Source organism: Salvelinus namaycush, chromosome 27 (genome assembly GCF_016432855.1).
Source record: "Salvelinus namaycush isolate Seneca chromosome 27, SaNama_1.0, whole genome shotgun sequence".
Classification (NCBI taxonomy): Eukaryota; Metazoa; Chordata; class Actinopteri; order Salmoniformes; family Salmonidae; genus Salvelinus; species Salvelinus namaycush.
In genome coordinates this window covers 30,449,988-30,461,543 of record NC_052333.1, presented here as the reverse complement: position 1 = coordinate 30,461,543, position 11,556 = coordinate 30,449,988, and the positions used below count along the sequence as shown (strand labels likewise).

The window sequence follows — 11,556 nt, the reverse complement described above, 5'->3', positions numbered from 1 at the left end:
GAGGCCTATATATATATCACACAGATATTTATTGTATATAACTATAAACAATATATAATGTTATTTATTCACTAGTATCACCATTAAAACATCTCAATAATCAATGACATTTACTTGCACTTTCTATTTCAACTTATGTTTCTCAGTTCTGCCTGGTGCCTGATGACATCGTAATTCTTTCATCTCCTATTGGATCATAATTCCTCCATGGTGTGTTTTCATGTCACCTACAGCATCATACCCAGAAGTCACTCATTATTCCATGATGTTTTCTTTTTTATGTGTGAAATAACATCCACAACACCACAGCAAGCATTTGAACCATAAAGACTTTATTGCTAAAACATGTTTTTTGTTATAATGAAGAGATCCTATTCAACTTCTAATGCCATTCGAATATTGCCTAATATGTTTTATATATCCATTCAACAGATAAAATCAGCTAACTTTTGAATAGAAAATATCTTATTTTTCAGTCTTCCCGGGTCGGAATGTCACAGAATATACTGACTGTTTGCAGAATGCAGAGAAACAAGGTAACAAGACGGATTCCATGACCTGATACTTTCATCTGATTAACAAGCTATGGCTTCTGCTCTGATGATCTTACTTCCTGGTGCATGTGCCAAATTCCAGTTCTCTGTTGACATAACAACTGGCTTTGCCAGAGGGAGTCGATAGAAGTTTCCACCAACCACTGATACAGTGTCAGATATTTTTTTCACCACCCATTTTTTATGTTAGGATTGGAAGTAGGGTAATCTGATCCAAGATTTGGGATGAGAGGCAACTCCTACATTGAGCATGACCGAGACGGAGTAGGGTGAAGTTGCCCTAAGACGCTGATCTTGGGTCAGTTTTGCATTTTCCCCAATAATGATTAAGGATTGGGGGAGGGGAAGCGGATCCTAGATCTGTACCTAGGTCCTAGAGGAATCTTTACCCTCGAGCGACAAAGACACCCAAAAATCAAGTGACTCATCATGTGATTTCTTTGAAACAGTAGTGAGGAGAGTTACAGTCTACCTATAGATGGCACTGTGGCATTGTTTATCCTTCACTGTAGCCTATGTTACTGATGGTTTGATCCATTTTATGAATCTTATCAGGGACTTTCCATTCACAGACTTATTAACTAACTGAACTTGATTTGGTTATCCCCTCCACACACATATCAGAACACACTGTGGGAGTGTTGAACAATTCCACAACACATTTTCATTGGGGAGAGAAAATGAGAAAATATGATCAAAGATGACTTGGTTGGACCTGTAGGCTTGTTACTGTAGTTATGGTCAAGGAGTTTTCAGCTAGTATCCACTGGCACTGTTTAAAAGAAAATCAGTAGCCTAGTCTTTGCGAAACAAAAACACTTTTTAAATGAAAAGAATGTGAGCTAACAAGCAAAGAATGTTTCAACGTAAAGCATCCCACTCAGCAGTTTGATTATGTTAAACCATCCTAGTTTACTAGAACTAGATGATGCTTCAGTGTGTCGGCCATCTCAGGTTTGAGGATATACAGACACAAGATGGCTGCATGCTGACGCTCTTACGGGAAAGGGTGTGGGACTTACCTCAACACTGTTTGACTCCACCTTCCACTGTATGTAAAAGGTACTTTCCATTGCATTTCTATGCTGTATTATTTTATTGCTGTGTTTTTCAATGTGATGATACTAAACCATTTCCTATCAAATTAAACTAGATCCAACACAATGTACGTCCTTCAATGGGTCACATAAAGTATGCCAAATAAACCTCCGTAGACCATAGCCTGAGATAGCTCTAAAGTGCCATCCTTCCAAACCACACACAGCCCATTGAGAATACTTTACACAGGCTATAGGCATAGGTTTTTCCTCTTTAGCATCAAAGCATGTTATTGATTTGAGTCAAGACCATTGTAAGAACTAGGCCTACAGCAGTAGGTTGCTACCAGACCTCCCTGTATGTAGGCCTACCACAACATGCTTGCAGTATCTAGACTGGCTCGTCTTAAAAGTATTTATTGTCAGTTTGTTGTCAATTGTCACAAAGACACTGAGATTTTTATTTTTCCATTATCCCAAAACATCTGACATACTGTTTGCTAAAGAAGGACATGTCAAATTTCAGAGGTGTGGAATTACAGTTGAAGTCAGAAGTTTACATACACCTTAGCCAAATACATTTAAACTCAGTTTTTCACAAATCCTGACATTTAATCCTAGTAAAAATTCCCTGTCTTAGGTCAGTTAGGATCCCCACTTATTTTTAAGAATATGAAATGTCAGAATAATAGTTGAGAGAAGGATTTATTTCAGCTTTTATTTCTTTCATCACATTCCCAGTGGGTCAGAAGTATTTGGTAGCATTGCCTTTAAATTGTTTAACTTGGGTCAAATGTTTCGGGTAGCCTTCCACAAGCTTCCCACAATAAGTTGGGTGAATTTTGGCACATTTCTCCTGACAGAGCTGGTGTAACTGAGTCAGGTTTGTAGGCCTCTTTGCTCGCACACGCTTTTTCAGTTCTGCCTACAAATTTTCTATAGGATTGAGGTCAGGGCTTTGTGATGGCCACTCCAATACCTTGACTTTGTTTTTCTTAAGCCATTTTGCCACAACTTTGGAAGTATGCTTGGGGTCATTGTTCATTTGGAAGACCCATTTACGACCAAGCTTTAACTACCTGACTGATGTCTTGAGATGTTGTTTCAATATATCCACATAATTTTCCATCCTCATGATGCCATCTATTTTGTGAAGTGCACCAGTCCCTCCTGCAGCAAAGCACCCCCACAACATGATGCTGCCACCCCGTGCTTCACGATTGGGATGGTGTTCTTCGGCTTGCAAGCCTCCCCCTTTTTCTTCCAAACATAATGATGGTCATTATGGCCAAACAGTTCTATTTTTGTTTCATCAGACCAGAGGACATTTCTCCAAAAAGTACGATCTTTGTCCCCATGTACAGTTGCAAACCGTAGTCTGGCTTTTATATGGCGGGTTTGAAGCAGTGGCATCTTCCTTGCTGAGCGGCCTTTCAGGTTATGTCGATATAGGACTCTTTTTACTGTGGATATAGATACATTTGTACCTGTTTCCTCCAGCATCTTCACAAGGTCCTTTGCTGTTGTTCTGGGATTGATTTTCACTTTTCGCACCAAACTACATTCGATTTTCTTTTCTTTTGATTTTTCCATGATGTCAAGTAAAGAGGCACTGAGTTTGAAGGTAGGCCTTGAAATACATCCACAGGTACACCTCCAATTGACTCAAATTATGTCAATTAGCCTATCAGAAGCTTCTAAAGCCATGACATCATTTTCTGGAATTTTCCAAGCTGTATAAAGGCACAGTCAACTTAGTGTATGTAAACTTCTGACCCACTGGAATTGTGATGCAGTGAATTATAAGTGAAATTATCTGTCTGTAAACAATTGTTGGAAAAATTACTTGTGTCATGCACAAAGTAGATGTCCTAACCGACTTGCCAAAGCTACAGTTTGTTAACAAGAAATGTGTGGAGTGGTTGAAAAATGAGTTTTAATGACTCCAACCTAAGTGTATGTAAACTTCTGACTTCAACCATACATCTACAAGAACCTGTCAACGATCAAGCTGTCTTTGTATTTAAAAGTCATAAATAATACAGGGTCATTCTAGCAAAGGGCTAGGACTTCTTACTGAGTCGATTAGGTGTGTTAGGAGTGATGCTGGTTGGGACCATGTTCTGTTTTTACATGATCTCAGTGTAACAGGGAGATACAGCACTAACAGAACAGAGATGAAGAAGAGCCTCAAGCTCTAGTGCTATGACTAACTGACCATGAAAAATGATCTGCATCACTCTCTGGAGACTCCATTTCAAGAGGCAAGTGAGGTCAAGTTAAAAGTTGACAGAAATCTTTGATGTCCTTTATGCACTGGAATATCGATGATTGCATAATTTCATTCAAATTCAATTGAAAGTATACTGTGTAATCAAAAACATCTGCTATGACAAATTAATTTTTAATATATAGTCAATGAGAAAGAAGAAAGAAAAAATTTGTATGTTTTTCATTCATAGACCTTTTGTTTCTCACTATATTTGAACTTGAACACACTCTCTGGATTCATACACTACCGGTCAAAGGTTTTAGAACACCTACTCATTCAAGGGTTTTTCTTTATTTTTACTATTTTCTACATTGTAGAATAATAGTGAAGACATCGACACTATGAAATAACACATATGGAATCATGTAGTAACCAAAAAAGTGTGAAACAAATCAAAATATATTTTATATTTAAGATTCTTCAAATAGCCACCCTTTGCATTGATGACAGCTTTGCACACTCTTGGCATTCTCTCAGCTTCACCTGGAATGCTTTTCCAACAGTCTTGAAGGAGTTCCCACATATGCTGAGCACTTGTTGGCTGCTTTTTCTTCACTCTGCGGTACGACTCATCCCAAACCATCTCAATTGGGTTGAGGTTGGGTGATTGTGGAGGCCAGGTCATCTGATGCAGCACTCCATCACTCTCCCTTACACAGCCTGGAGGTGTGTTGGGTCATTGTCCTGTTGAAAAACAAATGATAGTCCCACTAAGCCCAAACCAGATGGGATGGCGTATCACTGCAGAATTCTGTGGTAGCCATGCTGGTTAAGTGTGGTTGGAACCAAAAATCTCCAATTTGGACTCCAGACCAAAGGACAAATTTCCACAGGTCTAATGTCCATTGCTCGTGTTTCTTTTATTTATTTATTTTATTTTTTATTGAATATTCGAAACATACAATATACTTGCAGTGAAGCCGCTCAACAACTACATCATATCAGTCATCCAACAGATTCCCATTCAGAGCGACACACAGAAGCATCCAGGGTCAATGCCCTGCTCAAGGGCATGTTGACCGATCTACCACGAGGCCAAAAAACGTGAACACGAACCCTCCAAGATCCCCCCACAGTTCCCCAATAGCTGTCCCTCAAGTTAAACAAAGGACATCAAGGTCAACTAAAATCATGACAGCAATGGCAACTGTATATGTTTGTGTGCATGTCTGGCACGATTACATGTAAGTGTGTGTTCTTTTTTTTTTTTTTTTTTAAATTTTATCCCCTTTTCTCCCCAATTTTTCGTTGTATCCAATCGCTAGTAATTACTATCTTGTCTCATCGCTACAACTCCCGTACGGGCTCGGGAGAGACGAAGGTCGAAAGTCATGCGTCCTCCGAAGCACAACCCAACCAGGCCGCACTGCTTCTTTAACACAGCGCGCCTCCAACCCGGAAGCCAGCCGCACCAATGTGTCGGAGGAAACACCGTGCACCCGCCCCCCTCAGTTAGCGCGCACTGCGCCCGGCCCGCCACAGGAGTCGCTGGAGCGCGATGAGACAAGGATATCCCTACCGGCCAAACCCTCCCTAACCCGGACGACGCTAAGCCAATTGTGCGTCGCCCCACGGACCTCCCGGTCGCGGCCGGCTGCGACAGAGCCTGGGCGCGAACCCAGACTCTGGTGGCGCAGCATAGCACTGCGATGCAGTGCCCTAGACCACTGCGCCACCCGGGAGGCAAGTGTGTGTTCTTGTATGGGTTTATTTTAATGAGAGTGTGTGTTCATGCATGTGTACAAACACCTGCACGGCATCAGCCTCAGGCAAACCGGCATTAGTTGTAAAAACACTGACACTTAGTGTTATTGAAATGTACTTTTATTATGTTTTATTTTGACTTGTTTTAAATTATTTTTTACAACTTTTATCTTTGACCATCATTCTATCTCCCACACAGCAACTCCACTCCCACTTGTCTCCAATTCCACATACCAACCCTCAGCTTCCCTCAGCCTATCCCATCTATCTCTGCTGGCCACCCACTTCAGGTTTCTACGCAACACATACAATTTCAATCTATCTAATCGAATAGAATCCATAGATTGCGAGTTGAAGATAAATACTTTTACTAAGAATATTAGTATATTAGTAATTGACTGACCCGGTCTCTCCAGATCTCCTAACAGTACTATTTCTAGGGTCAATATTAGATCAATGATATGCATTTTCAGCTATTCTTGAACCTGAAAACAGAAACAGGCAACCTGAGGGCAATACCAAAATAAATGGTCTATTGATTCTCTATCCTCACAACAAAATCTGCAGAGCTTCGATGATTTTAAGCCCCAAATATTTTTTGGGGAAAACTCTGTTTATTAAGTTTTACACACACAGACAAGACAAAGCAATATAAATAATATACTCAACTAGAAAAAATACAAATAATACATAAAATAAATATAAAAAAATAGCTTTAAAGATACCATACTTTAGACAAGTTAAACACACCAGGCAGAAGGCTACAAAGGTTAAAGGGCAATCTATAGTATAGGGACAGAGCAAACACCTCACCATTGTTCCTGTAAACAGTCAAGGGATGGGGTGGAGAAATGCAACCACTCACAGACAGTCAAGGCCACAGACCAACCATCCACTGGACCAGAAATAAAAAGTTTACAATGCTTTAAAATAAAAAATGAATAATAATAATTTTATGTAGGCGTGAACAAAATTTAAAAATAAAAATAACTGGGAAAAACAAGCTCACACTTAGTCTCTGCCCGGGCAAGATGAACAAGGCATCCGCAGGTCACAATCAATAAGCACATCAACCTTAATGCCCCCCACCCCCACCCCAGAAAAAACACAGAGAAATGCTCATCCAACCCCTAAGTCACAGGGGGGTCAAATACAGACTTATTTGGTTTTAATAGGAGTGCCATTAAAGGATGGACTGTTTAAAGTAAGACCGGAATGGAGCCCAAGCCTCATTAAACAGTTTGGGGTTCCCACGTGAATTGAATTAAAACATTTCTAGTTTCAGAGAGCACAACACATCTCTCACCCAATATTTATAAGATGGGGGAGCTGCCATCTTCCAGTTCTGTAGTATTAGCCGTCTAGCTAAAAGAGTTGTATAAGCAACAGTGTCCGACTGGATTCTTGACAGGGGGGTACCTATGGGCAGTACTCCAAAAAGGGCTGTAAGGGGAGAGGGATCTATAACAGTGTTATATATATCAGAGAAACATTTAAATATTAATTCCCAGAAACCTGACAGTTTATGACAGCCCCAGAACATATGCAACAGTGTAGCTGGTTCAATTTTACATCTGACACAGGTAGGATCAAAATCAGAGAATATTCTTCCAAGTCTGGCCCCAGACCAGTGGATACGGTGAACCACCTTGAATTGAATGAGGCTGTGTCTAGTGCTAAAAGAGCTTGTTCAGCTCCAGGATGCTCTCTATAGCTGTATTCGCAGGCCTATGGGGAAATTCAGGTGTGTTAGCTCGGATAAAGTTCCTAGTCTGGAGATAGCGGAAAAAGTGGGATTGGGGGAGGTTGAACCTTTCCTGTAGCTGAGCAAAAGAGGCAAATGTATCATCAAAGAATAATTGGGCTAGTGAGGAGAGGCCTAGTGAGTGCCAGATGCCAAAAGCCCCATCATTCAAAGATGGAGGAAATAAAATGTTCTGATTGATTGGGCCTGATAGAGAAAAGCCTCGGAGGCCAAAGGCTAAACGGAACTGATTCCAAATTTTAAGAGACTGCTTTACAATTGGGTTGACACACCTTTTGCCTAGGGACTAAATATTCAACATTTTGTTGGTGGCAAGAATCTACACAATAATTTTTGCTGAAAAGCACGAAGTCTTGAATCTTGCGTTGTTTTATATATCAACTCATACACCCTGTACGATGGAATTGGTACATCAAAAATCTCTTCCCAACTATTTTTCAATCTGTATGGCGCAGTTGTCAACATCCTGGTCCTCAAATGAAACTGGTATACTTTCCTATTTATGCTATTTTTATTCCTCCGCCAGTTTTGATCCTTTATATTGGGCAGACAGACCAGTTCCCTACCTCCTCCCGCTGCCACCCGCCTCCTCCATTTTTGGGGTAATGCTGTAATCAATTGGTTGTACTCTTGAATTGAGCAGACCTTTCCGTACAATTCTGATAACTCCATGAAGGACATAACTCTAAATCAAATCAAATTTTATTTGTCACATACACGCGCTACCATTCCTATTCACAATATAATTTAAGAACAATATACCCTTTTCAAACATCTTTCCCATAAATACAGGTGTTTTATCAACCAGCACATTTGAGTTCAGCCATAATATTTGTTGTAATATTTGTTCTATCTTTTCAGGGGGATGAAATTGAAATTGTAGCCAGCTCTGCAAGGCTTGTTTGAAAAAGAGAGATATTTTGAAAAAAGTATCATTTTCAATTAATCGAAAATGAGACATGGCCATTTTTAAACAATGGATGAGCTTTTCTTAGTAATCTACTTGAGAACCATTTAGGGTTCAAATAAAACTTTTGAATGAGTGAAGCTTTTAGAGAGAGGTTTAGTGCTTTTATATTTAATAATCTCAACCCACCCAATTCATATTCATCATATAGATAGGCACGTTCTTTTTTGTCTGGTTTAGCGTCCCAGATAAAGCGAAATATTTTTTGCTCATATGATTTGATAAACGAATCATCAGGAGTAGGCCGCGCCGTGAGTAAACTGAGATATGACTAAGGAGTTAATCAGGGCAATTTTCCATAAATAGACAGGTATTTACCTCTCCATGGTTGCAGGATCTTGTCCATTTTTACAAGTTTTCTATTGAAATTCATTGTGGACAGCTTATTTATATATTTTGTGATATCCTTTGCTCGTGTTTCTTGGCCGAAGCAAGTCTCTTCTTCTTATTGGTGTCCTTTAGTAGTGGTTTCTTTGCAGCAATTCGACCATGAAGGCCTGATTCACACGGTCTCCTCTGAACAGTTGATGTTGAAATGTGCCTGTTACTTGAACTCTGTGAAGCATTTATTTAGGCCGCAATTTCTGAGGCTGGTAACTCTAATGAACTTATCCTCAGCAGCAGAGGTAACTCTGGTTCTTCCATTCCTGTGGCGGTCCTCATGAGAGCCAGTTTCATCATAGCGCTTGATGGTTTTTGTGACTGCACTTGAAGAAACTTTCAAAGTTCTTTAAATGTTCAATATTGACTGACCTCCATGTCTTAAAGTAATGATGGACTGTAATTTCTTAGCTTATTTGAGCTGTTCTTGCCATAATATGGACTTGGTATTTTACCAAATAGGGCTATCTACAACCATTGGCTTAAACACATTAAGAAGGTAAGAAATTCCACAAATTCACTTTTAACAAGGCACACCTGTTAATTGAAATGCATTCCAGGTGACTACCTCATGAAGCTGGTTGAGAGAATGCCAAGTGTGCAAAGCTGTCATCAATGCAAAGGGTGGCTACTTTGAAGAATCTCAATTATAAAATATATTTTGATTTGTTTAACACTTTTTTGGTTACTACATGATTCCATGTATTATTTCATAGTTTTGATGTCTTCACTATTATTCTACAATGTAACAACTAGTAAAAAATAAATATACAGCCTTGAATGAGTAGGTGCTCTAAACTTTTGACCGGTAGTGTACATTATCTTGAGTTGCAGTAAACCATCAAAGTTAGTCGTGAAAATATCTAGACCCTCATCCCCAGGCCCAATGAGAGCACTATTGGGCTGGTTGGGAATGGTTTACTGACTACACACAACTTACTTTCAGTTTCGTAAGTGAACCTTTGCTGCTCAGTTCCAACCGGATTCTATTGATGCTTGAGCTGGCTAAATTATCATTGGCTCAAAAAACGACATACACGCGCATTATAAATTGATGCGAAAAAAAAGTCACCACATTCGTTCCTTACTTCTGAAGTGGGTAACGCTGTTAGAGAGAATCTAATACATACTTCGGAATTTATGAACGTCAACATGAAGGGTTTTATCTTGCTGGTGCTGGGAAGCCTTCTTCATACAGCATCTGCTGGTCAGTATAAAGTTATTTTAGATTTTACAGAAATATATATATTTCCGTTTATGTAGGTAATTTATTTAAAGCCTATCGTTATGCTGACATTAATTATACGGCATTTTTGCAATGAAGTCTTGTATCTACTTCCTCAGAGCCAGATTAACTCGTAGATATCATTTTTATGTCTGCATGCAGTTTGAAGGAAGTTGCTACCTAGCGTTAGCGCAATGACTGGAAGTCTATGGCTACAGATAGTCATTGCGCTAACTAACGCTAGTTAGCGTTGGCTCGCAAAACTACCTATAACTTCATTCGTACTGGATGCAGAGACAAACTACAGCCTAGGTCTACGTTCTTTATTCCGATACAAAAAAAGATGATTGAGGGATTTATGCAATATGGTAATTATAAATAAAATAAAATCTAGATCTGTAGGAGTTTTGGAATATTCAAAATCACTGTTGGGTCTGCCACAAAAATTTATAGTTTTTTATTGAACCTTTTATTTAACTTGGCAAGTTAGTTAAGAACAAAATTATTATTTACAATGACGACATACCCCGGCCAAACCCTCTCCTAACGAAGCTGGGCTAATTGTGCGCCGGCCTGTGGGACTCCCACATAGTGTTGGATTTATGAAATGTACAAACCTGAAGATTTGCTGTCCATTAAGTTACGTGACTCCCCCTGTCCTGCCAAGTAATACCTTGATAGGACTGCTCCTTCACCTAACTGACCAGATGATAGTGGGTTGGTACTAGATAAAGTATTCACCTGAATGTAATAAGCATTTGAGGGGTGCAATCACGGCCTGGGAATGTGTACTGTAATTCTAATATTTTTAAGTTACAGTATGTTCAGTTTCAGTTCCAATCTTTTTGTGATGAAGGTGAATATGTAGGATATTATGAAAGTACGTCAATTTGGCCTGCAAGGAAAAGAGGTTTGACATGTTATTTTGCAGTAACATCCTCAAGGTGGCAGTATAATACCAGAAATAGAGTTACTCTGCTGTCTCTTATAGAAACAAGCATCCCATTGCCTATCAAATCAAATTTGTCACGTGCCAAATTCAAGTTGAAGAATTTACTGTGAAATGCTTACTTAAGAGCCCTTTCCCAACGATGCGGAGTTGGATTCAAATAATAATACAATGATACTGAAATGAAATATACAAGAATGAGTCTATATACAGGGAGTACCAGTACCATGTCGATGTACAGAGAGAGGTACGAGGTAGTTGAGGTAGATATGTACATATAGGCAGGGTAACGTGACTAGGCATCAGGATAGATAATAAGAGTAAGAAAATAGTAGCAGCAGCGTATATGTTGAACATTGTGGGCCATGAACTGAGGTTGGTGGATTGAATCCCTGAGCTGACAAGGTAAAAATGTGTCTTTCTACCCCTGAACAAGGCATTTAACCCAGTCTTCCTAGGATGTTATTGTAAATAAGAATTTGTTCTTAACTAACTTGCCTAGTAAAATAAAGTTTGTCAGACCTGGGCAGAACATTTTTTATTTTGTAGTTTATGTGAAACTTCAAATACTCAAGGTTGTCAACTATAATTTATATAGTTTCAACTGAAAGGCAACAATTTTCTTAGACATTCAAATACAGGTCTCAGGAAAAAAAACTAATATTTGATAGCATTTTTAATAGCTCTCAGAAAACCATTTGA

At 39.2% G+C, this 11,556-nt stretch overlaps 1 protein-coding gene across 1 annotated transcript in view; it reads left to right on the top strand.

Annotated features, from left to right (window-relative positions):
- Window positions 1-9,745: 9,745 nt before the first annotated feature.
- LOC120022588 (H-2 class I histocompatibility antigen, Q9 alpha chain-like) overlaps window positions 9,746-11,556 on the top strand; it is a 28,018-nt gene continuing 26,207 nt past the window's right edge. Inside the window, exon 1 of the mRNA XM_038966552.1 lies at window positions 9,746-9,887. Coding sequence (XP_038822480.1) covers window positions 9,821-9,887 — 67 coding nt within the window. The 5' untranslated portion in view covers window positions 9,746-9,820. The remainder of the gene's footprint in view (window positions 9,888-11,556) is intronic.